Source organism: Bidens hawaiensis, unplaced genomic scaffold (genome assembly GCF_021521415.1).
Source record: "Bidens hawaiensis isolate Kalapana, Puna unplaced genomic scaffold, B.hawaiensis_p1.1 tig00012605_1, whole genome shotgun sequence".
In the NCBI taxonomy this organism is placed as follows: domain Eukaryota; kingdom Viridiplantae; phylum Streptophyta; class Magnoliopsida; order Asterales; family Asteraceae; genus Bidens; species Bidens hawaiensis.
The window spans coordinates 434,671-462,449 of NW_027492035.1; the positions used below are offsets into that span (position 1 = coordinate 434,671).

General features: G+C 39.3%; 1 protein-coding gene and 1 pseudogene across 1 annotated transcript; both read right to left on the reverse strand.

Annotated features, from left to right (window-relative positions):
• Positions 1–19,578: 19,578 nt before the first annotated feature.
• Positions 19,579–22,044, reverse strand: LOC143541487 (vacuolar cation/proton exchanger 3-like). Its single transcript, XM_077034306.1, has 10 exons — positions 21,756–22,044; positions 21,607–21,674; positions 21,194–21,419; positions 20,882–21,094; positions 20,485–20,619; positions 20,292–20,408; positions 20,152–20,205; positions 19,944–20,060; positions 19,778–19,868; positions 19,579–19,665 (listed from the first exon to the last, which is right to left on the reverse strand). The coding sequence occupies exons 1-10, from the start codon at positions 22,029–22,031 to the stop codon at positions 19,655–19,657; spliced, it is 1,308 nt and encodes a 435-aa protein (XP_076890421.1). The 5' UTR covers positions 22,032–22,044; the 3' UTR covers positions 19,579–19,654.
• A 1,827-nt stretch (positions 22,045–23,871) lies between these two features.
• On the reverse strand, positions 23,872–24,873 carry LOC143541488 (mitogen-activated protein kinase kinase 4 pseudogene; annotated as a pseudogene).
• Between the last annotated feature and the right edge of the window lie 2,906 nt (positions 24,874–27,779).

Below are 27,779 nucleotides of genomic sequence, written 5' to 3' on the forward strand. Positions count from 1 at the left end.
CCCAATAAGCGTCAAGAGTATCTCTGGGCACTCATACTGCCTAGTGGTTACTGATGAATATTCGAGATTCTCTTGGGTGTTTTTCTTGAAAGCAAAGTCCGAGACATTTGGGTGTATAAATCTGCTGGTTACAACTCTTGAGTCACAGTACAATCTGAAGGTTCGGAGAATGCGTTCAGATAACGGGACAGAGTTTAAGAATGCGAATGTGGAAAACTTTTGCAAAGAAAGAGGCATTGTCCAGGAGTTCAGTGCCCCGTACGTTCCACAAATGAACGGGGTTGCTGAAAGGAAAAATCGAACGTTAATCGAGACAGCTAGAACAATGTTAGCAGACTCAGTGTTGCCTGTCACGTTTTGGAGTGAGGAAATTGCCAACGCCTGTTTCACATTGAATCGGGTAGGCATTGTCAAGCGCCACGGCAAGACAAGCTTCGAGCTTCTTCAACGACGGAGGCCTAACTTAGAGCACCTGGAACCATTTGGAGCTCTTTGCACGTTACTTAAAAGGCAAGTCGATAATAAGTTCGAGGAGAAGATCATCAACGGCTATTTTCTGGGTTACAGTGTACCTCTCAAAAGGGTCTTCAACAGATCAACAAAATTAGTTGAAGAATGGTACCATGTCGACGTTCAACGCTACACAGAACCAGCCAAGGGGTCAGGGGAAGACTGGTTGTTTGATTTTGACAAATTGTTCAAGTCATTCAATCTGGATGAGGTTGCTATTCAGATGATGTATGAGGCGCAAAATGCACCTCCTGATGAATCACAGCAATCTTCACCTCATCCTGGTCCATCATCGTCTTCCTCCACAGAGTCTAGCGAGCAAGTTCAAGAGTCATCCGAATCTGACTCTGAAGATGAATCACCAGCAGATGATGTACAATCGGCGCCGACACAGGTTACTCCACAACCTTCATCGTCAAATCAAGAAGCGCCAAATGCAGAACAGCCTCTAACGTCTACTTCAGAGGCACCAACCGCTCCAGTTCCTGAGCCGAACTTAACTAACTTGGAACAAAATGTTGTCGTTCCTGACAATCCGGTGGTTAGGACTGAACGTGATCATCCACAAGACAACATTATAGGGGACATTCAACAGGGTGTCAAAACACGTCGACAGCTGAATTTTGGCCTCTACACTGAAATGATGGAGTCAGGATCAGTTGCGCTAAATGCCCATGAATGCTTCTTAGCACAAGAAGAACCAAGCAGCATCACCGATGCGTTGAAAGACGCTAACTGGGTCTCAGCCATGCAAGAAGAATTATTGCAGTTCAAGAGACTTGGTGTGTGGAAGCTGGTGGATCTCCCCAGAGGACAGAAGAAAATTGGCACTAAGTGGGTACTCAAATGTAAACGCGACGATCGTGGAGTGATTGTTCGCAACAAAGCCCGCCTGGTGGTCCAAGGGTTTAGGCAAATCGAAGGCCTAGACTACAATGAGGTGTATGCTCCGGTTGCGCGTTTGGAGGCAATCCGGATGTTCTTGGCGTATGCGTCTTTCAAAAGATTCAAAGTATATCAGATGGACGTCAAGAGTGCCTTTTTGTACGGTCACATCGAAGAGACCGTATATGTGGCACAAACTCCAGGTTTTGAAGACCCAAATCACAAGGACAAAGCCTACCTGCTCAACAAGGCTTTGTACGGTCTTCACCAAGCCCCGAGAGCTTGGTACAAGGAACTATCCAAACACCTTTTGAACAACGGGTTCAGAAGAGGAACGATCGACTGCACGTTATTTACAAAGGAGAAAGAAGGAGATCTCATTATGGTACAAGTGTACGTGGACGACATCATCTTCGGGTCCACGAATAAAACACTATGCAAGGAGTTTGAACAAGTGATGCAAGAAAATTTTGAAATGAGCTCCATGGGTGAGATGAAGTTCTTCTTAGGACTTCAGGTTGATCAAACAGACTCCGGTGTCTTCATTCACCAGACAAAATACGTCAATGACATCTTGAAACGGTTCGAGATGTTGAGTTCCTCTTCACAGGGAACTCCGTTAGCGGTTAATCACGGGATTAATCCTGACGAGAAGGGTGAATTGATCAATCCAACTCACTATAGAGGGATCATCGGATCTCTAATGTACCTGACTGCTTCTCGGCCGGACATAATGTTTGCTACGTGTCTCTGTGCACGTTACCAGTCAAAGCCGAAGGTCTCCCATCTTATTGCAGTCAAAAGAATTTTGCGTTATCTGAAGGGTACTCCAGATTGGGGTCTTTGGTATCCTCATGATGATAACTTTGATCTACATGCGTATAGTGATTCGGACTATGGTGGTTGTAAACTCGATTACAAATCAACAACAGCAGGATGTCAGTTCTTTGGAAGTCGTTTAGTAACGTGGCAATGCAAAAAGCAGACGTCAGTTTCCACTTCAACAGCTGAGGCGGAATATATAGCGGCTGCCAGTTGTTGTTCTCAAGTTATTTGGATTCAGCAACAGATGCGTGACTACGGTATTGAATGTTCTACTACTCCCATATATCTTGATAATTCTGCTGCAATTTCAATTACCAAAAATCCTGTCCAATTTAGCAAAACGAAGCACATCGAAATTCGATATCACTTCCTTCGTGACTGTTACGAAAAGAAGTTAATCGATGTGGTAAAAATCCCCACTCAGGAACAACGCGCTGATCTCTTCACTAAAGCATTTGACAAACCACGGTTTTTATATTTGCTAGAGATCAACGGCGTTAAACGTCAATCAGATGATGTTCCTGAAGATATCATTTAAATTGTTTTTCATTTTTTCTTTTCTTAAAAAATTTGAAAAATCCAAAAAGATTTTGTTTTTATAATTTTTAGGGGGAGAAAGGTTTCAAGAAAAACAAAAAACAATATAAAATACAAAAACCTAAAAACATCAAAAATTTTAAAATTTTGAGAAGTTGATCTTGTTACAAGAAAGATGATAGTACACAGACGCTATCATACTGAGACATCAAAAAGATTTTTATTTCTGTATAGCTTATTTTCATTTTCCTTATATTGAAAAAATCCAAAAACATTCAAATAATCAGAAAATGAGAAATTGTATCCAACCTTTGGGAAGTGATGGCACACTGACAGTAGCATGATGTTAAAAAGATATAAAGTGAAAAATTGGTCATGCATAGTACTAATGTGATATATTGGTAGGCTTTTCTTAGTGAATTGAGTCTGGATTTGACCTATCTAAATCATTTAGATTGTCAGCTATGGGTGTACATCTAAGATAAATTGACGAGACGTCACTGTCTAAAGACCAATATCAATTGAGGATATGTCTTATCACGCGTACACGAATTACCATCGGCCCAAATTGGTTCCTCCAAAACCTAAATTCTTAAAGAATGTTAGATCTTCGTGTTGCAGGTCTGCTTTCATCGAAAGTCCCTTCTAAATCATATGCTTTATGCGTTGTTTAAGGAGGAGTATTAAATATCTTATACTCCACCGGCTTTGGAATGATCTCCCTCTGTGATACGTAAGTATCGACCTGGACAGCGCTCTTCCATGCTGGTATATCTAAAGTTATTATCTCCCTCTGTGATACGTAAGTATCGACCTGGACAGCGCTGATAACTTGGATATCTGTATTAAATATCTTATACTCCACCGGCTTTGGAATGATCTCCCTCTGTGATACGTAAGTATCGACCTGGACAGCGCTCTTCCATGCTGGTATATCTAAAGTTATTATCTCCCTCTGTGATACGTAAGTATCGACCTGGACAGCGCTGATAACTTGGATATCTCCTGTAAAAAAATAAAATAAATGATTTTGGGACAAGTAGATGAATACCGAACACGTATGTGAAAAACATGTCTAATCTACATGAAAACATGATAAAATCATCAAGTTGCTAATTAAATTCGCAAGAATGTGAAAAGCAACAAAATTTGATGAAAAGCGAACAAAGGGGATCCTATAAGCTTATGGTCGTTTGTCAAAAATAAGATGCGCCGATTTGACTGTTCAATATGTTGTGAGGTCCTACATGAGTCAATCAAAAATATGGTGGGACACATAGCTGTGATCACAAGCAATTATCATAGAAATATGATTAAAGCAATTATCAAATGGTCATTGACAGACGAGAGGATGTTTGTTTAAGTTTAAATGGATAAATATACCCATAATCGCATCGGTAATATGTATCGACCAAAAGAAATTATAAGAATTGAACTTACTGAGTGCTACAATGTCAGTACTGATCCCATGTTCGGATCTTTCTCACAAAAAGAATGTTCATTATGTCTAGTTTAATATTGTATATTCTTTTATTCAGAAAATTAAAAAACATGTGAAAAATCACGAAAAGTCTCAGTAGATAGTCAAATAAGTCTGTATGATTTCTTATTATAGATCCTTCTCAACCAAAAATATTGTACTTTAAATTTTGTACAGTTGCTTATTTCAGTTTGAATATTATAAAAATTCAAAAAGATTTTTATTCTGAATTATTTTTATTTTTTTTTATTCTGCTTTAATGTTGATGAATAATCATCCAGTGACAGGTAGTCTGATCCCTGTTCCTCCCTGTAAATACTTTGAAAAAAAAAAAAAACAAAAACAAAAATATTTTATTTCTATTTATTTTTCATTTTATTTAGTTCTGTTTGTTTGAAAATCGATCAGAAATCATCGTGACAGGTAGTCTGATCCCTGTCTATTCCTACTAAATGTTTATCCAGTGTGTAGGAATGAAAAAAAACTTCATGCAGGTTGCTAAATGTTTGTCTGCGCAACCGGCTGTGCATGAAAGAAAGAAGAAGTGGCAAGAAAACCCAAAGATGGTTGTGCCTGATATTTTTCCGTTTGTTTACTAATGTTTTATGGTCTAAATGTTCTGTAGGAACTAAGCTCTCATTATCGGAAAATGTCTAAGAAAATTAACCAAGTGTCAAAAGTTTATGTTTTCTTGCAGGTTCAAGGCACCACGATCGATGGCGGGGAATAAAAAGTTTAAAAGTTTATTTTTTCAAAGTTTTTCCCTCATTCGATCGAATATGTGGCTATTCGATCGAGTAAATCTATCGAATGAGCCGATTCGATCGAGTCAGTTGTTGCGAGAATGAGAGTTGTTGCGAGAGACTTATTCGATCGAATGACATCTCATTCGATCGAATGAGTCCAGAAACAGTATAAATACTCAGACTCATTCGATCGGTCAGAAAAGTTCGAAAAAAAAAAATTCCAGAAAAATTGCTCTCAAAATCGCTTTCGCGAATCCCTCGTTTTGATCCATACATCTTACTCGGTTTTTCACGTACATCACAAATATGTAAGAATTTTTGAATTATAACCGTGTTTTGATCAAGTTTTTGGTCGATTTGTTCTCGGACTCGGACATTAGAAAGAAACACTCAATAAACTGTTTTTAACCGTTTAAAACTTGTAATTTAATGTTGATAAATGTTCACAAACTTCAATCGATGCTATCTGTGTGTTGTGTATCGTTTAAACGATCAAAAATTTCGATCGGGATTCTTCAAAATCTGGGCTGCCGTTTGAATGAGTCGAATCAGTCTATTCGGTCGAACGAGTCTCTTGTCGATCGAATGAGACTTATTCGGTCAGTAGTTCGATCGAATCAGAGGTCAAAGGTGAAATCTATCTCATTCGACTGTCTGTGATCGAACTAGATCTCACTCGATCGAATAAGTAGCTCATTCGATCGAATCATTACTCATTCGATTGAACCAGTCCAGAAAGTTTGAAAATGTTAAACGCATTCAGTCTTTTCGATATCTGTTCGTTCTAACACGTTTATGTTTGCAGATAAAATGGCTGAAGTTGCAGAAGTTTTTGTGCCTTTCAAAACATCAATCAAGCACAACATTGTAGCCTTTCTTGACGAAAAGGCAAGCCATGGGAAAGACTTTGCAACCATGATCAAATTTCTGAAACGGTCCAGGATTCACGGACCTATCTCTAGGGTAGTCGAACCCGTCATGTCAGTTCAACAGGAATTCTGGAGGAATGCCACGCGCAACCAAACAGTTGTGCCGTCGGTAATTCGCTCCACTGTTAGAGGGCACGAAATTGTTATATCTGCCCAAATCCTTAGGGAAGTCTGTGGGTTTGTAGATTCTGATTCAGATCCTTTTGTGTTACATCCTGCTGGAACCAGAGGCTGTTTTGCCAGAATGAAGTACGACGGTGACCTAAATGCCGGTCTACTCCATAAAGCCAATCTGTGTCCAGAGTTCAAATATCTGGCACACGTGGTGATGCAGTGCTTAGGGCCTCAAAGAACAAGTTTTGATAAATTGAGGGAAAGCATGCAGTTTACAATGGCTGCATTAGTGATGAACCGCCCCTACAACTTCTCGCAGATGACCTTCAACCATATGGTGGAGAATCTTACAATAAAACAAGGGGCGGGTGAGAAGTTTCTACAGTACCCGCGATTTGTGCAAATGATCGTCGATAGTCAAGCTCCGGGTTTACTGAAAGAAAATGAGGGTGATGTGGTGAAACTGGACCACATGAAGAACGAAACCCTCAACCGATTAAAATCATACAAGGACCGCCCCACAAGGCCACCACACAAAAGGTGTTTTGGGCACGTGGCAAATCAGTCTTACAAGGCTCCTCCGAAGAGGAAGTGGAGGAAAGCCGCCAGTGATTCAGACGTCGAGAACTTCACTTATCAGAAAACCAGCGACGAGTCTGACACTGAGGAGGAGGCGGGGTACCGGCAGACACCAGAACAGATGCCGAAAAAGAGGTTGATTCATTCTTAAACGTTGAGGATCTGGATGCTGGTGATGAAGCAAGTGCATCGGATGTGCACTTTGCTGGTGAGGTTAGGGCCGAGGAACAACTGGCCGATATAATTGCGGGCGAAGAAAGGCCTGCAAAGAGGCAAAAGAAGAAGGTTACAAGGAAGTATCGTAGTCTATTTTCTGATCTCCCACGTCCTCCACCGTTACAATCAGTTGGGACTTCGTCTGCTGCTCCTCCCGTTCAACAAGCACCGCCACCACCACAGCAACCAGCACCACAATCAGCACCACAACCGACTACTCAACCTCAACCAGAAATGTCTATACCTCCTCAGGTTGCAACATAACTAGCTGATCTTCACAAGGCAATGATGAAGATGTTCATGTTCAAGACTGAGCAAGAAGAGCTGAATAGACGGCAAGAAGAGCAAAATCGACTGAAAGATGAGCAGATTGCCAAACTTCAAGCCGAAAACAACATGCTCAGAATTGAAAACACTCAGCTGAATGCGACTGTCGCCGAACAGGGCTCTTCTATCAAGGAACTACGAGAGTCGAATCTAAGCCTTGAGGCGAAAGTAACAGAACTGAAAGGAGATGTTCTACGTTTGGAAGGTCCAACAAATGTTGATGTGGACACAGAGGAACTTGACTCTTCAGATGATGGTGGTGAAGGTACTAAAGAGTGAGTTGAGTGAATGTAGTGAGGATTTAAATGTTAAATCTTGGTAAATGATGATTTTTGTATAAACTCAGTTTCATATGTAATGATATTGTATTTCATGTTTATGATATTACATATGTTTACTTAAAATTGTTGTTACATTGTGTTTGTTTAATCAAACAGGTGATGATAATCCGTTTAATGTCCAACCGCTGCAATCAAAAACAGCAGCAGAATTTTTCACGTTTCTACTGGACAATCCAAATGAGCAGCGAAACTTCGCAAGTGGAGACTTGGAAGAAGGTGAAATTTCTCATAATTTCACAGAAGAAGAATTGGAACAAATGTTTGAGTTATCCAACGTAGAAACAGGCAAGTATCTGGCTTTGCCTCCAACAGAACAAACGTCTTCTTCTGCTGCTACACCTGAATCATCATCATCTACGACCACTGATCCCTCACACGTCGATCCCTCTCAATTTGATGACGTTGAAATGGAAGACTTGTCAAAGGAAGAGTATCCTGAATACTATATGTCTCAAAATGACGATCTTCCTAACTTTGCAAGTTTCTTCCAAAATGTAACAGAGGAGGAAATACAGAAAAAGGCTGAAGAAAGGTCAAACAATATGGAACAGCCTTCTGAAGCGGATCAAGCCGAATTTTTAGAGAAAACCGAGGAATGCAAGAAAGCATTCAATGCTATTCTTGAGAAGATAAGATCCAGACAACAAGCGAAGCCGACCATTCCTCATACAACGTCATATAAAATGAAGGGTCGCAGAACTTCAGGAGAAATTATCGCTTGGGCATGTCTGAAGGATCTTAACTGCGTAGCTGTCAAGAGAGAAAGGGGGGTTGAATACTTTCAACGTATTACTGATTTGAAGACCCTTCCTACTCATGATCTGAACCGTCTGAATTATCTTGATCTGCTATACGCCAACTCATCTCCATTTGCCACGTATTATCAGAATGTGTTGCGAAAAGAGTACAACACAAAATGGAAGATGATCACACCACAAAGGCCGAAGAGATATCTAAGCAAAAAGGAGATCGATCCGATCACCAACAGGCCAAAAGTTATTTTGAAGTACATGCCACCACTCACAATGAAGAAGATTCCTCTTAGAAAGATGAAGCAGGACTTCTACAAATCATTCAGGCATTGGTACTATGATGGAAAACTGCATGAGGCAGTTATTGTGCTCAATGACAATGGAAATTGGAGCACAATTCGTATTTTTGATCCAATGTGGCTCACAAATTTGTCAAGGGAGGATGTCTATACGTTGTACAAGACAGAGATTCTTTACGCTCCCGAAGACATAGAGCAAGCGTTAACGTACAGAAATGTCATTAGGATTTGCTTTGCCTATGACATACATGCAGGATCAAATTGGAAAGAACAACAGAAGAAGTATGCCCAAGAAACTGAAGATTAATTGTCATGTCTATCATTTATCTTGTTTCTTGTTGTAATTCAAAGTTAATCTTCTGGTTGTATTTGTTTTGAATTGAATGAAATATGATTTGGAATATTGTGATAGATTATGCTTTAATGTCAATTTTGCAAATCTAATACAATTGTGCTTAAATGTTAATCCAAAATTCCAATTGACAGCGTCTCAGGATATGCGGAACCTATGGTAAGTCTGACTGACTGTACCATTTGGTAAAGAGAGAACTCCATGAAGAAAGGAGTTTGTGGATGCAACGTATGCACCACTAGTTTTGAGAAAAGAGAGAGTGAGATAACTCCAAGGGGGAGTTACGGTCGAGCAAGAGAACTCGATTGGTTACAAGCAAATAGAACTGGCTCCAAGGGGGAGTTTGTTAGGACATGAAATGTCACATGTATGTCCCCAGTTCTATCAGGTTGGTTCAACAAGAAACCAACGATCGTGAAACCAAGTTAACGTACTGAAAATGTCAAACGAAGCTGATTCGATCGAATCAGTGACTGATTCGATCGAACCAGATCTCATTCGATCGAATGGGTATCTCATTCGATCGAACCAGTTTTCGATATATAAACGTTACTTAGGAAATTTCATACAGGCTTTTCAACACAACTCACATTCACGAAAATCAGAGAAGCAGCAGCCTCCCGAAACACTCTCGAGCGTTCTTCGTGTTCTTGGTTGTTTCCTCCAATCCTAGGCGTCAAACACCTTTAGGAATCGTACCTACGTGTCCGTTGATCACCACCGAATCGCCGTGTTAGAGGATTCCGCACTCTAACACGTTGCCCCGTGAATCGTTGGGAAACCGAGTCCCGAACCGGTCCTACACCTACAAAAAAAAATATAAATGTAACATTTCCAGGTATTAAGAAAAGCGTGAAGACATTATGAAGACTATACATACCTGAGACAACGCTTCTCGAAGAAGCCATTCCTTGGTAACCAGAGCCTCCTGGAGGGCAGCTTGAGCTTCATTACGGGCGCGTTCGGCTTCGTTCTTTGTAAGGTTGGCAAGCAACACATCTTTCGCTGCAGCCTCTTCGACGCCCTTTAGCTTACGCTCAGTATGCTCAAGCACCCCCCTCTAGTCCAGGATCTCTTGGAGCTTCTTGGCGTCTTCCATGGCCAAGGCATCATGAGCCTGCTGGAGAGCCTCTAATTTGGCTTTAAGCTCCTCATTCTCCACGCGTAGAGGCTCCGCAACAGCTTCAGCCTTGACGGCCCTCTCAGTTGCATTCCGTTCGGTTTCCTTAGCTAACCGAAGCTGTTCGTTAACAGCTTGGGCAGCCTTGGAACGGGCCTCAAGCCGGGCCTGAACGTCAACCTCGAGGGCCTTGAACGCCTTCTCCTTCTCCGCAGCAGTGGCGGAGAGTCTCCTGTTCTCCTCCCGGATGGCCCGCGCCTGAGCCACCTCTTGCATACGCGCCGCCTTTAATTTGTCATTTTCACGACAAAGCAGCTCGACGCGCGGCTGCATCCGGGCCAGGAGAATTCGAAGCTCCGTGCTAAGCCTACCCTCTTGGTAGCTAGCCATTGTTCCCCCAACGCACCATTGGGAGCTGCGTGGAGCGCCCACTCCACGCAGTCCACAGACGTGCGAAGGGTTGTTCCTCGGCGGATGTTCCATCGCGGAACATACACTTCATTGGAATCCGACACTGCAAAAAACAAAAAGCAGTTAGGAAAAGATGATAAAAAAAAAAACCAGCCAAAAGAACCCTACGCACCTGTAGGGTCGACAACAGGCCGATAGCCGCCAAACCCATCACCTGAACCTAAGGGAAATCTATCCAAGAGGTCAGGCAGATGGGAAGGAGGCAGAGGTTGGCGAGAAGCCCCGTATGTACCTGAAGAGCCGGCCGTACTCGCCGGTGCCGGTGGAGGCATAGTGGAGGCCGTCGCGGTGGAAACCAACGGAGGTGAACTCACCGGAGGTGAACTCACAACCGTGGCCGCGGCGGCAGAAGAGCCTACAGAAGGAACCACCGCCGGCTCAGTAAAGGATTCCGTAAAAATGGCACTCACAGCCGGCGGGGATGAAGTTACGAGTGGAACAGTTGCCTCAACAGGGTGAGCAACTGAACAAACACTCGAAGCAGGCGCAGCCGCCTGGGTCATCGCCTCGGGTAGGTTGACCAAACCTACCGTCATGGGTCCAGACGCACTCCTTCCCGCTCCACTCGGGAATGCGGTTACATCCACGCCTGCACGAAGACAACATATTTATATATAATGGCAGAAACATGAAGTTAAAATTATTAACTTTACACTTACGAGTCCTTTTGAGCTTGAAGGTGCGAACACGCGGGGACGAACCCGATGGAGCCGGCCTCTTCACGCCGGTGACCGTCTTTGTCCAGGGCTGCTCGGAGGTGACAGCCGTCTGAGCCTCCGGAGCAGTGGTCTCACCACCAGGGTTCCCCGCCACCTCCTCACTTTCGGTCTCTGAGTTAGACCGATTCACCGGATCGGCAGTGGAGGCAACTGTCGCCTTGCCCTCCCCGCCGGCGGCCTTCTTCCTCGCCAACAAAGGACCATCTGCGGATTCCTCATCAGAAGATGACAGAATTAGAGGAATTCCCGCAGAGGTTTCAGCATTCACAGAGCGAGGGTTAAAAAGTTCTTTACCTGGCCGCCTGGCGCTTAGGATCTCGTGGCCTGGCGGGTAGACCTCCACGAACCGATCCGCCGTTTGCTCTAGGATGGGCAACTCGTTCTCATCTAGAGCACGAGTACCCATCCGAGCGGGACCATCAGCCTCCCGCGGATGCATGAGCGATTGCAAGTCATTCCCTTCTGAAATAAAAGAAGAAACAGTTAGAAGAAAAACCTAAATCAACAAAGAAGACAAAGCATACCGTAAGGGACAGAGTTCAAACCGTATTCTAGGACGATGGGAATCTGGGACGCCTCCTTCCACACCCGGCTCATCCCGAGCATCACCATCCCGGACTCCGCAAAGCGGTAAACCGGAGACTGGATCCGGGAAACCTTGGAGAACCATTCCGCCTCCTGATAATTCAAGGCGGGAAGGTTCGGGAGCGCGTTCCCGTTTTTAAACGTCATCGCTATCGGGATGACGCGAGCGGAGATATAAAAAAACTCCCGCTTCCACGACCGAAGACTGCGCTCGGTTGCGCAAATCTTCAGACCCTTGATCCGGTTGACCAGGGTGTACCACCCTTGGATGCACCTCCAGGAGTAGAAGGTCATCAGGCGGTCGACATGGGGCTCCACACCCATAATGAGGCACACCCATTCGAAATGGCGGATCTTTGCGATCGCCATTGGGTGTACCTCCGTCAAGTGTACACCATGCCTCTCCAGAACACGGTACACAAACTTCGTCAATGGGAACCTCAGATTCCCATAGACGAAGAATGCGGCATACACTCCTATCTTGCCCTTGGGGGCATCATACACCGTCTGATGAGGCTCCGGAAACTCAGGCTCGAAAGGTTCGAGCATGAACTTCCGGACGATGTACTGATAGAGATCAGTAGGAAGAGCGCACTGGCACTCACCAGCAGTGCTCTTGTCGTCCTTATCGGACGTCGAAGTCGGGTTCTCGACGAACATCTCAGACTCCTCGGCAGTGGCCTCAAAATCACGGGTACAAGACATGTTTTGGATGTAACAGAAAGATTTCAGAATGCTCGACAGAATAGTGAGTATTCGCCGGAAATCGTTTACAAGAAGAAGAGAGAAGTGAATGTGTAGATTACTGTGAACCCTCACCCCCTTTATATACTCACCGCAATAAATGCGATGAATTTAATGCGGAGGAGAGAGAAATGAGCTGGTGCAATGAAACTATGACACGTGGAAAAAGCAACCTGGCAACAGCTGTCGACGGGACGTGTGCCGTAAAATCCGCACCCACGCGCCTGAAAAAGCGCCTGGAATGACCATATACTGTCACGTCGTCATAACTTCCTGCACGTCCTGAAACTGTCAGAAGAAACCGTCAGACACTAACGTCCATTCAACAGTCTGGACTGTTCTTATCCTTTCACCAACTCTTCGAATTTCAAAGAAATTCAAAAAGATTCAAATATTCAAAAACAGGAGGGAATATATCCCCTTACCTGGGCAACCAAGTAACTATAAGACAGGTGCGGATACAGTGTCAAGGTAAAACCCTTCACATACTTAGCACCCGCAGAGAATGGACGCCAAGAATACCTTGGAAGTAAACTAACCACAAGACGAGTGCGGGTACAGTGTCAAGGCGAAACCCTTCACATACTTAGCACTCGCAGGAAATTGAAACCAAGAAGGATCTTCTGGGCCATGTTCGCGGAAAGGGAAATAACATCCCCGCATAGCGGGATCGTTGACAACTAGATTGTTTGAAGCTCCAAGATGGAATTGGTTGTTTAACATAATTGATCACTATGTTAAAACTACCAAAACCTCATGGAGATTCTACAAGTGAAACTCAACGCTCCTGACTTGCGAGGAGGTTACAAACCTACCCGCATCATACCCAAAGATCAAGCAGAAAAGACGGGAATTTCTGCGTGACATTAGGAAAACCGCGGGAAGAATCCCCACGGAAAACCTTAAAACTAAAAACCCTCTTCAAAACCCATTGCTAAAGTCCAAAAGTTCACCTCACTTATTAATAATTCATGAGAAGAACATTGGACTGGGGGGACTTGAAGAGGTAGGTCCCAGCAGAGCACAGTTGAACCCGCAGGACTCACCTTGAAGAGGGACGTCTGCGCAAGGACCAACTGCTTCCGCAGGACCCACCATGCTCAGATGAAGACCTTACGCGTAGTACGCCAGCTGTTCCCGCAGGGAAAGCCTCCCAATGGTGAAGTACCCCGCCTGTTCCCGCAGCTGCGGGTACAAGCCATCAGGGAAGGCTACCCGCACTAATAGCAAGGCTACACGCACAGGGCACTAACTCTTGATACTTCAGTAATGTCACCTGAAGGAATGAGCAAGGCGGGAGTGAGCCAGTCCGTATGCTTCTGGAAGATCTTTGGTACTATACCTGCCAAGGTATGGACAAAATAGACAAGATCTGACCAAAGCAGCCCATGAACCAATCACAGGGTGACAGCTCACCGACAACAGTACGAGGAGGAACCCTCTAGTACTGTTTGTCACTATTAGCCGCTGCCTACTCACCAACCCTCACTGTGGGACGTGCGTAGCCTACAGTTGATGGAACAGTGCATAGCCGGCAGTAAAGGAACAGTATACAGCCGTCCTTGTCACTATCAGCCGCAGCCTATCCACCAACCAGCATGGCTCGTACGTAGCCCACTGTTGGTAGAACAGGAATACTATTCAGCCGGCTGTACCTTCCTGGAAACCTACATTCGGCTATAAATACTCCAACACCTTGGAATGGTAAGGACATGATCTGATACCTCATTATCTTATCTTCTCTAGCAATCTCTTAATATACACTTATATTCAGAGCAATCTAGTCTGATTCTCACAGCGGAGGGTGGTCACAAGGAGGAACCCCCCCCCCCCCTTCTCAGTGACGAGCTTACGGTGTCTGTTTTGCAGGTCACCTGAAGAACAACTCTCTTTGCTGGACCTCATCCTCGTGGGAAACATCTATTTAACCCCCAGATTATCCGTAATCTGCCCGGGGTCGATTAGTGTTTCTTCAATAACATATAAAATTATTTTTCCCTTAAAATGAGATTCCACTCGTCAATGAAACTACAAGTTAAAAATGATAAAGTTATAATACAGGTTATTAGCTATGGTATGTTATAATTGAATTTTTTAAAACCTAATTCGTCTCTAATTAAATCATGACATATTTATTTATTTTTATATTATATAAAAAGCAACATAGATCGGAGGTTTGATGTTGAGTCAATTTGGGTGCCCGGGTGCATTCCATTGTCTCTCACGAGTCACGATCTAGGATGTTGCCCTACGTATATTTATGTTTTTCTTATATTTTAATTTCTAACTCTTTTTAATTAAAACAGCTTCTGAAAGTTAAAAGAAATTCACAATTTAATGATATATACATATGTTTTTGGTTGAACAAAATTATGACGTGACATATAATAAAAATATGTTCGGCTAAGAGCATTTCCAGCTCGTTCCTCATTCCCATCTTTATAATTACACCAAAAAATACTATATTTTTCTTTCCTGTTTAATTAAATAATACTTTTTTATATCTTTATCGTTACAGTTTTCTCTTTACTCTACTCACAACCAATTCAAGAAATATTAAAAAGTAAATAAGGCAAACAAAGTTTCCACTAAATTTATAAAAAAAATCACTACATTTTTTCTATTTACTTTATAATTTATACTTACAACCTCATCTTATAATTTACAAAATCCTAACATAATTTTAGGAGATGGTTTGAGAATTCTTTAACACCATGGAGGTCAGATCACGTGCCTTGACTTTTCCATCACTTTAGCAACACGGCAGTCAAATGTGATCAATTCAAGATATATTTAACAAATAATTTTTTGTTTATTAATGATTCATAACAATCTAAATCGATGAAAGATATTGATACACGGGACTATATATACCTTGTTTATTGGAATATTTGACATGCTAGAAATTATGTTATTTTCTCGAACAAAATAGCTAGAGTGGAGAATACTTTTGAAGATACCGACTCTCTTTTTTTTTTTAACTAGGAATAGATCTAATTTTTCAACTCTCCTCGTTTAAAGAATTTGGGTAATTTCAGTATTATTGTAATTATGTAATTTTGGGTTTGCCCACCTATCGGCTGGCTATCAACAAAGGTTTGAATCAATAGTGGCAGAGCAACCCAAATATGTTTGCGTTCAAATGAACCCACTCACTTTTTCGTTTTGTATATTACTTAGCGTAATGAACCCATAGGATTTTTGACTTTGAACCCAACAAGACCTTGATACAACTAAGCCTCTACAAGTCACAAACTTACTATTAATTACAATATTGGTACCGCTTATTTAGATTTTTTTTCTACGGTTTGTATCACTTATTTTTCAGTTACCTGAACCTTACATCTTAGAATGACATCAAAGGAAGATACCACTAGTGTATTAATGAAATGTTTTAAAGGCAGTAAACCATTGGGTGTTGCTAAGCGTACCCCTCTTTCTCTCATTTTTCTTTTATTATTATTGGTTTCAAAACACGTTTATTAAACTTCTTTTAATGCTGTTTAAAACAATTTTTTTTAAATAACAACATTTTTTATTATTTAAAATAAATATTTTTTGTTATTTAAAAATACATTTTTTCTATAATTGTTTTATTATTATAGAGAGTATGCTTTTAATAGTTTTTAGATATAGTTTACATTTTTTACACAAATTTCATATTGTTTGATAATAATAATACTACTACTACTAATAATAAAAGAAATAGTGTTTTTAAATAATAAATTGCACCATTTTTATGAATTGAGAATGAAATATCTAAGGTTACGAGATAATTAATACTTTAACATAGATATATAGTGTGTATATTTGTAAAGGTAGTTTATCGAAACTTTATAGTTTTTAAATTTAATATTTAAAAGGATATTATAAAATTATATATATATGGGGGGGGGGGGGGGGTTCAAATGAGAACCACTTTGAGTTTTAAGAACTCGAAAGAATTCAACGTAACAATTTTTTTTTGAATTTTTTTACACATACGTAATATATGTAGGTTACATATACGTAAAAAAATTACAGAATTGTTTACGCACCGAGTCGACTTCTTACATATGTGTAATGGACGTTTAAATTAGTGTAATTAATGTACATCTTTATTCGCTCCCATACTTTAATTTTTTAATCACATTTAATCTCAACCAAATAATTTAATATATTTAATTAAATGTGTGGTCAAGAACTTCTTAAGTTCTTAAAATCAACAAGGTTCTCAAAATATCACTCTCCTATATATATACCCAGGGGGGAGATTATTGTACAAATTAAATTAACATCCTAAACATACAAATAACATAGAGTAATTATGCGACAAAAAATAAAATAGTGTACTAATAATTACACTACTCATAAACATAATTACACTATTAACACGATAATTACACTATACTATTACACCAAATTATACTACTTATTTTAACTAGATTAATTATTTTGTAAGTAGAGTAATTGTAGCATATGTTTCTTCCTCCTCAAATTATACTTGTTTCAACTAGAGTAATTATTTCGTAAGTAGAGTAATTGTAGTATCTGCTTCTTCCTCCTCAAATCACACTACGTGTTTCAAATAGAGTAATTATTGAATATGCTTCTTCATCTTCCTCAAATATCCACAGCAATTTTCAATTCTTCAATTGGAAATATCAATTGGCTTCAATTGATATATTACTTCGATTTGCAGGTTTCAATTAAGCAATCAATATTAGCAAAAGATTCAATATGATTCACAAAATTGTAACCTAGGAATGAACGACGACAATAAGAAACGAAGATCGACGAGGTCCGGTGGCCTGAATCTGACGGATGCGGACAGTGACGAAATTGATAAGGGCTTGACGGTTGGGAGTTTGAGGCGGAGGCGTGGTGACCAGAGGATCAATTGAATTAGGCGAAGGCGGTTGCGTGGTGGGGAATTTAGAAGGTGCTCCTATGGGGAATTGAGAAGGCCGGTGCTGCTGTGGGGAATTGCGATACAACGGAGCCTTGGTTGAAGAAAAGGTGGCGGAGGTTGGCAGTAGAGTGATTGGAGTCCGGTGATTTTGTGGTAGATAAGGAAGATGATAGAAATGGGGTTTGGTGGTTGAATGAGGAAGAAGATGGAGATGTGGTATGGGGGTTTTGTCCAGTTTGTATGTTTAGTACAAACTTTTTATTTGTATTTGATCCATCTCCTATATACCTATATGTATATATGATAAGTATATATATGATAAGTAGAGAAGGGCATACGCTTATTCTAACCCTAACTCTGAACAATTTAGTTGACAAAGAATGAGTTCACCACCGCATATATTAAGACTCAAATTAATATGGCCTTGATTACAACGTGGGTTTGAAGCTAGATTATCAATCTCCATCCATCGTCAATTTTATATTTGTTAGGATATGTCATATTTCATTTAAAAAGGAAACTTAGAGAAGGCGTATTATTAATTAATGTTAAAGGTTTTTTTCTGGTGAGATTTCGGGTTTGATTCTCACAAGTGTATGCTATTTAATAGGGAAAATACCACTGTAAGAGGATTTGAACTCAGGTAAGGAGCGGTTGATGTAGAAACTTTTCTCTGAGGGCTTGCCAGCCAGACTAACACCATTCAAGAAAACTTAACTTCTTCCCTAAACTGATCACAAAAAAATCAATACACCTTCATGAGTGCTTCGCAATCTTGTGTTTCCACCTTTCACCATGCGTTGATAGTGTGAAATCGAATTTCTATAAACTTCTTGATCCGTTTAATATGTATGAATTTGATTAATTAAGCTATGCTCATTTTATTTTTACTATAAATTGTTCCTAAAAAATCATAAGACGGTGATGCAAGAAACTTTAATCCGACGATAAAGGGAGAGGCTTTCTACTCGTATATAAGGAAGAGGATATAATAGAAGGGATCAAGGGGATAGATTAGGTATTTATTCATTTTATCCATTTTAAGTGTAAAGGTAAAAATTATATTTTTGCATATACTTTCACACAGAGGAAAAAACAACTAGTTACACGCCCATGCCATTGTGGATAAAAAACATAATTTCTAAAAGGATTTGAGAACGTAGTGTAGACATGTACAAATTGCTTTAGATACCGAAACCGGGTTGTGTGATAAACCGATCCATGTTGACCAATGTTTGGTTAAAACCGGCTTGGGCCGACGTGAGTCAGTTGAGAACAGCTAGGAGGCAAGAATGTTCAACGATATTCGAACCATTTGGATCGGGTTGGAACCGGCTTGAAACAATAAAACTAGTTTTTTTTTTGCATGTTTTCCAAATCAGGTTGAGTTCAAACTGGTTGTGATGGGATAGGATGGTACGGGACAATGAACTAGTATACAAACTGACAGGTTGGATCAAGTCCAAACCGGTTTGAGCCAAACTAACTTTGTGGTTGAAACATGCTAGGTTATAAACTTGGTTCCGGGCCCAAACCGATCCTTTTACACCTCTAACGTGACGTCATAAATGTCAGTTTATCTCGCATAAACAAATCGGACCTAGATCAGCAAATTAGAAAAAAAAAATAATAACAATAAATATTACATATCATTTTTTCATGTCTAGAGAATTTTACTTTACATTATTTGGAAATAATGCTGTACGAAATGAAAATTTAAACTTTTTTGGGATTTGCTAATTGTTAAATGGTGTCAAATTTATGCATCTTTTAGAATAAATTATTATTCCTATTAATTTCATTACTTTACCCGTATACAAGAATACCATTAAAAAAATCTCATCTTCATTCAAAAAAACGGCGGCAATGCTTTCAAATAATTATCATAAAAAAAATTATTATTCCTATTAATTTCATTACTTTACCCGTATACAAGAATACCATTAAAAAAAATCTCATCTTCATTCAAAAAAACGGCGGGTATGCTATCAAATAATTATCATAAAAAATAAAAAGGCGGTTTATTGTATAGAAGAGAGGAGAAAAATACACAAAACACATGACTAGATTTTTACATGTTGTAGGCACCTCTTCATCTCATTTCATTTTACTACTGACTGGCTGGCTGCTTACATCAACCCAAACCAAACCTTTTTTTTATTTTTGACAATTCTACATGATCGTCAACTAATACTGCCTCACGAAATTACAACCGTCGCCATCAGTCCCGGCCTACTCATCATCTGCATCACGCAAACACATCGTCATCAATCCAACATTATTTGCGCATGTTTGGTAAAATACTATTTTGCTTTTAGATATTGAACAAGCTGATTCATTTATGATATTACTCACCAGATTTATCCACATGCACAAAGAAACTGGCAGCAACAATCAGATAACAGAGGATCAGCATAACACCTTTGAAGTAGTTTGATGTTCCTTCCTGTAAGCACACCAAATCATTAGTTACAACTTACAACTAACAATACACACACCGAAGGATGATAGACGCAAATACCTGCAGCATAAATGCAACAACTAGCACTGTGATAAATAGAGTTGCAGTCTCAAAAAGCTGAAAGTTCAAGTCCATTGGCTGCCCCATTATCCAACCAACAACCACACAGAACGGGATCTGTATTTGTGAAAAATAAAAGGGTATCATATCATTAATATTTATTAAATTTAACACTGTCAATTTCTGAGAAAAGAACGCGTGGCATTACCACAAACATGGATATCTGAGTTGATGATCCAATTGCTACTCCGAGCGTAATGTCCTATAAATAAAATAAAACAAAAAGAATTAGACAGTCATTAAATTACATACCTATGTATGTTTTATATGAACCAATTAAAGGCTTACAAGTTTATCTTTCATGGCAAACATGATGGCACTTGCATGTTCAGCCGCATTACCAACGATAGGAAGCAGGATTACACTAATAAAAGACACCGGCATATTCCATGACTCAGATGCTCCCTGCGACATATCAATCACAATCAACAATAGAAATCAAAGGACCATTGAGCCGCACCCATAACCCAAAGTTACCTACCTGTATGGCATCGACGAGATATCCAGATAATACAGACACCCATAATGTCAAGATTGTAAGCCAGGTAATCGATTCCCACATAGTAATCTTGGGAACCTCTTCTTCATCAGAATCATCCTCGTTATTTTCTCTTTCCTGCATTTAACCCTTGTTAAAAACTTACAAACACGTGCATATTATCTGCCCGCTAGACAAAAGACATAGTTGTTTTAAGGAATGTGCAATAAATAGAAAAAATGTCAATTTTACCCTAAGAAGAGCACACAGTTTTAGAAACAAACAATTAATATGGTTTAGTGATATAATACAACTAAAGACAAAACAGGATCCTTGATAAATCATTTTGGAAGGGGAAATATTTTTAAGATAAACTAAAATAGAAGGCTTTGAACAATACCTCATCGACTGAATCATAAAGATTAGTATGGCTTTTAAGTTGAAAGAAAAGATAGCTTGCATATGCCACCAGCATTATACAACTGCTGAATCTTGAAAGTGCCAACTCAGACTTCCCAAAATGAACTTCTGTGCGAGTAAAATGAAGCACAGCTGGAAAAAGAATTCCCATTACAGCCATCAACAGCAGCCCAGAACTAACTATTGCAGCTGTCTGTAAACATAATTAACTACACAGAAATGAATGCTATCCTTTTTAAGAGATACAATTCAACCCTTCCATTATATGAAGTTCAAAATAGCGATGAATTACTTGGTTGAAACGTTGAACTTTTGGATAGTGAACTACGCCGCCAGTAAAGAAAGCACAACCAAGCACTAATAACATGTTTGATAAGATGGATCCTAATAATGACTGCTGAACAACCCTTATCATCCCATTCTTTAATGCATATATCGAAATAATCATTTCTGTTGCATTGCCAAATGTGGCATTTAGAAGACCTCCAACTGCACATCCAACCAATAAATACTTAATCCTTGTTTGATATTGCGCGCAACCAAATAAATAAGATGTTTGTTTATAAATACGGGATGTTATTTACCTGTATTCCCTGTATAGCACGCGAGCTGCCTGAAAAACAGGGTAAAACAATTTAAAAAAAAAGGTTCAAAAAAGGAAGGGAAAACCGGAAAACCACAATGAGATTAAAGACAAAATCGTACTCAGTTGCATAGCCCAATCGTTCAGCTAAAGGTGTAATTCCCAGTAAGCTGAAAAAGAAGACCCATCCCTGATGTTCAAGAGAAATAAATAAGGAAAACTGTGAACAAATTCTTGACTTTGATATTCGAGGTAAAAAGAAAGTTCTTACATGGCTGCCGGTGACGTAATGTAGTAAAACCGCAAGGGGTCCAAAAGGAAGCAAAACATTGATCTTTGCTTTAAACAAGACAACATAGACACTGTGGAGAGCAGAGTTTTGCAACTTTCTGACAATTAGTGATTTAGGTTTGGGGACACTTGTATGAGATGCCTCGAACTGAAAAGATTGTTTTGCACCTGCAGATTGTGATAATGTTAACGGGCTCTCCTCATCAGAGTCCAAATTGATATTTTCTGATGATAATTCCATGCTATTAGATCCCATCTGCAAGATTCATAAACAATTGTAATTAACTTGATTAACTATGCATTCCATCTAAAAAAATCATTCTTTTTGCATACGTCATATTATACCGGATAGAAACCTTGATGAAAGCACGATTACATAGAGTAGAGTCAACAAGTATAAGATTGGTATTAAAATTCCCTTAACAGTTAAAATAGTTCAATCTTGGTGTTAGAAGAGCAAGTACAACGTTGATACGAAAAACGTTGACACAGGCAAACACAAGTTATTTGGTTGTGTTTTTTTAAAGGAACCACACGTATATAAACCGTTGTTGTCGAAAGGAAAAGAAATGAAACTAGAAGGTCTAAGATGTTTGAGAGAACGTAACAGTTGACGTCTGTGTGTTGGAAACAAAAATAAATATTACTATGGCTTACAAAGTTAACACGATTATTTCTTCTTTTGTACACCACTCGTCTTCAATGGTACCCATTCTCCTCCCAAAAACAATTATCTCGTCTAGGTTTGTTCTTAAAAAAATCGGTGTCGATTAAATCTTTTTTAAGTAGCTTTAAATCTTGTATTATACCATAAAACTAGTCATTGCGCTACCGACTAAGCGAAAACCGGAAACAATGAAATTCAGTTCCTTTTTCGATACATTAATGCTAGATTCAACTTTGATCCATTTTAAGGACAAGTAACTGTGCTTTCAAACTTCACCAAATCAAATTGAGATCTACAACCCTATAAATCCGAGTTAGTTTTTTTACCAGTGGCAATAAAACAACAATGTGAGCAGTTAAATGAGCAAAATCAATCGATCTTCAAACAAAAGTAATAGATCGAGTTCTAGTCGCCCTACAAAACCTATAAATTTATTAGACTTTGACAAACAGGGAAGACTGATAATAATTAATACAGCGGTTAATTAATTAGTCATAACTAAAAAGTAAAGTAAAGTAAAGAAAGTAGTAACCTTGATCAGAGTCGATTTAAAGACATAGGCAGATCATATCACAACTGCAAGCAGATGAAGTGAAATATGTATGTACGTATCTTATATTATATTATGTTATGTTATGTTATATACTTATATTATGTATGTATTATTAAGTTGAATCTGGATTTGGATCTGGAATAAGGCGGAGATTGGTGGGGAGTTGAATGAAGGCCAAGGCGGCATATAATTCTGTAATTGTAATTGTAATTGTAATTGTATTTGCAGATGCATGAGGAACCTTCCTCCCCAATATCCATATCTATTTCTTTTTTATCTTTTTATAACAAAATTAGACATTGTTTCATCAACGGTGGAGATTTGTGTAGCGTGGAGATTGGTTTTGACTAGGTCAATCATTTGTCACTTAAATATGTTTTTGTGTTTCTTCATCTTAATAATCATTTATATTATTATTTTTTTAAAATATCAAAAGTTTTGTATTTTTCTTTTCTTTAGTGATAGATTTTGTATTGTATTTTTATATATGATGATTTAGAAAAGACTTTATACTAGAGACGTGTAGGAAGTTGAAACCGGGTGTTGTGAGTTTTGACTTGTATTACATTAGTTGATAGTTGAGTTGAAAAGTAAGATATTGAAGTAGAGATGAAATGATTGTAACATGATTAAAGCATGTCAGTGTGAGAATAGAATAATGAGTCATACAAATTATTATTAAGATTGTTACTAGGTAATTAATTAGACACAAACAAAAGGGAAATGTTTTATAAATAATATGATTATTATTTTAAGGGATAAACAAATAAATAGGAATTTCATTTCCTAACACATTAATTAAGTCTTTTTCCACAAAATAAAACACAAATACATGTTACAAGAAAACATGATCAAATAGAATAATAACAACAAAGACTAAGAGGATGAAGAAAATTGAGGTGGTGGAGGAAGTAGTTGATACGTCGGATGCGTCTCATTAAAGTTATGTTTATGTTTAACGACTGCACCCGTCACGAACGGGTGTCGTAGCAACTGCGCTGCGGTCCACCTCCTTGCAGGATCTATCTGCAAACAACAATTTACAAAATCTCGAAACTCCGGAGACGCCGTTGCAGGCGCCTGGGGCGGGTGTGTCAGGCATATAGCACACATAAGGCTAGCCCAATCACCCTGCCTTCCTACCTTAAACGGAAACCGGCCAATATAGAATTCCAAAATGCTGACACCCACGCTCCAGATATCTCCTGCGCACCCGTCGTATTTTCCCTCATTTAAGTCCGTGTTTATTCGTTCAGGACTCATGTAAGCGATCGTCCCAACCGCAGAGTTACAAGGATCCATGGTTTGTTCCAAGATTCTAGAAACACCAAAATCCGCAATCTTTACTTGTTTTCTAGAGTTGATTAGTAAGTTGGATGGTTTGATGTCACGATGGACGATCTTATGTCGATGGAGGTAGTAAAGACCCGAGAGAATTTGACGAGTAAGATCGGCTAAAGCGGCCTCGTTGGACAAATGAGTTCCTTCGAGTGATCCACAATCCATGTATTCGAGGAGTACTTGAATCTCACCCGCACGATCAAACATGTCGTGACACTTGACCACGTTAAGGTTGTCCACTCCACGTAGGATCTCGATTTCACGACGAATTTGGTGTCGGGCGTCTTGGTCGTGTGTGCCATAGATTACTTTGAGGGCGTATAAGGTGGCGGTGGGGCGATGGAGGACTTTGTAGACGGTACCCCCACTGCCACTGCCGATTCTGTTGAGGCGGACGAGTTGAGAGAAGTTGATGGGTTGGCTTGAGGAGGGTGGAAGAGGCAGAGGGACGGCTGTTTGCGGTTGCGGCTGTGGTGGTGGTAGTGGTAAGGTTAGGTTGGGACGACGACGAGAAGGTTGTTGGTTGGAGGGCTTCATCGGCGTGACGTAAAGTTAAAACTCTTAAGTATGTATGTGTAAATGATGGTTTGAATATTTGCGGGTTTATAAATAGGAACAGGAGGATAAGTTAGAAAAGGAAGTATTTAGGATAGTTGGGCAGTTGAAGGTTCGATGAAGATGTTATAAAGATGTTGGTTTGGATTGATGGTATGTTTTAGCAGCAGCAAATTGACTTTAATATGAAGTAATGTTAAGGTTGACTGAGGTTGCAACATTATTTAAAAATATAAAGTAAGAAAAGAAGAAAGGAGGTGAGAAAGAGCAAGAGGAATAAGTCAGCAGTAAATAAATAAAGAAAGAAGGAAAGAAATGGTCTTGGCCTAGATTGTTGTTGAAACAAAACACACAACACTTGACTACTAATCCCATATTCCCATCTTATTAATCCCATCTTATTCTATTCCTGACCAAGTCTTCTTTTCTAGTTTTCTCCATCCCAAATAAAATTAAATATTTATTTATTTACTTTTTCAAACTCTGTCATTTTCTTTTTTACCGAGTATTGACAAAAATACTTATTATCACTTGTTTGTAGTTTAATGTTATCAATATCAAAATATGTGATGCAATTGTAGTCTATTTGAGTTGGGCCTTCTAACAAAAATTGTTTCAATAACATCCATCCATCATATGGTTAAAAGTTCCAATTTGTTAATATTGATTAAGCTCCAAACTCAAAAAGAATTGAATCTTTGAACCCGTTAAACCAAAACACGGTCGAGGCGCCACCCATGTTTCCCCTTTTTCGTTATTGTGTTATCACGTAAGAGGGCTAAATCAGGTGGGTCCACCCTCAATGCACCAATCAAAATTTCTTCTTTTGTTTTTATCTCTTTTATTTAATTTATAGTTACTTCAAAACGCATTAGTTAAAGGGTTAGTTAGTTAATGGCTTCATGTCTATGTGACGTTTTAACTAGCACTCTCTATTTAACCCATGACGTAAAGCAAGTATGGCCTAGTGAAGTAATTTGGAATGAAGAAATCTATAAAGCATAAAATACAAGTCACCTAACCGAATACCTAATGGTGAATCCCATTATTGAGATCATGAAAATATGAACGTCCAGTATACTTGTGTAGTTGTATGCTTGGTCTGTGGGCTACGGCCATACTTTAAAGGCCCAACAGTTTTCATACTGTATGTTGGAATTTGGATACTTGGATGAACGGAGTCTGTCCTAACTTTGAGTGGGCTTAAGATAAATTAGTCCTCGGGCCATTTCTCCTGATTACTGCGACAGGCGAGTGTGCGACTTGCCGACTTCTATTAACGAATTTATTTTGTAGTGTCGTGTTAATTTTCAACTAAAAACCGGTATAAACAAACCAGAGTTATACCCGGCGCGTTGCGCCGGGCTGTGGTAAAATCCAAGCGTTGTCGATTCCAAATCCAAGCGTTGAGCTGGTAAGTCGACGTAAAATTCGATCGGCTTTGGTTTTGTGCATTATTGTACCAAACTAAAACAAAAAATAAAACAAAACGTATAAAAATTGAGGTGCACGAATGGGGTGACAATGGTTGGTAAAACCCGACTATTGTCGATCCCTGGCGTTGAGGCGGTGAGTCTATGCAAATTAGACCTCGATCGGTTTTCGTCACGTTCATTACAGTACCGGAACTAAAAAACAAAATCAACATTCGCTCGGTTTTCGTTACGCTCGTTACGATACTTGAACTAAAACAAACGCAGTGAGTCTGCGCGAATTTGGTTAGTTTTCGACACATTTAATAAGATACCGGAACTAAAACATAGCAAAAAACAAAATTGGCATTCAATCGGCTTTCTTTACATTTGTTATATGTTGAAACTAAAACAAAACAAAAGGAAATATTTTGCACCAATAAGATGTCATCAAGTGGGACAATGACGTATTTGCGGCACAAAAAACTCTTATTTATATTAACATATTTAGAAAAAAAAACACAAATAAAATGACTAAAAAACAAAAAAGAAACCAAAAAAATCAAGAAAGGAATTAGAAAAAAAAAAGGTCTAAGAAATTTTGTTCCATGTACACCTCGAACCTGTCTATGCAAAGTTTCCTCTTCTAGGATTATGAAACCTAACAACAACCAACACACTAAGATATCATAATTATTTAAACATTAAAATGATTTACATAAAAATAAAACTAATAAAATAATAATAAAAAAATTATGGCACCAAACTTCTTAATTATACTATACTAGTGTTTTACCTGTCGCATTACGCCAAGGCAGCTAGAATCTGTTTATGTACCAGTTGCATTGCCGCAATGCACTAATGTTGATTCGGTTGGTGTGGTTAAGTTTGTTAAGATACTAACACTAAATTAAGAAAATTAATCTGGCAACGCAACGAACAATAGCGACACCCGTATAACTTATAATTAAAAAAAATTAACATATTAAAAAGTCCGTTGCTGTTAACAGTAACAGTAACAACACGGATTTTCCCGCACACATTGCGTGGATAATTTGTTGGTAAAACCTGAGCGTTGCAGCGGGGAATCGACATGAATTTGGAAAGTATTGGTTACATTCATTACACCATAGGAACTAAACCTAAAAAAATTCAAGTTAAACCCAAAAAATAAAAATTTCAAATTAACATATAAAAAAATATTTAAAACGACGTTTATTAGGTCGTTTAAACACGGACGTTGGTAAAACCCGACGGTTGTCGGTCACGGGCGTTGCAACAGGGAGTTGATGCAAATTTATTTTGGTGTAATTTATGTTCGTTACGGTACCGGCACTACAACAAAAGGTCGGTGAAACCCAGGCGCTGGTAAAACCTGGATGTTTGTAAAACCCGAGCGTTGTCGGTCCGGGTGTTGAGGCGGTGTGTCGACGCTAATTCGATCGGTTTCGGTTACATTCCTTACTGTACCAAAGC

Coding starts and splice junctions, on each gene's coding strand:
- LOC143541487 (XM_077034306.1), bottom strand. CDS start 22,031: ATGGGATCTAATAGCATGGAATTATCATCAGAAAATATCAATTTGGAC. Junction 21,420..21,606: donor CGATTGGGCTATGCAACTGA/GTACGATTTTGT, acceptor ATATCAAACAAG/GATTAAGTATTTATTGGTTG. Junction 19,869..19,943: donor TTGTTGCATTTATGCTGCAG/GTATTTGCGTCT, acceptor GTGTGCTTACAG/GAAGGAACATCAAACTACTT.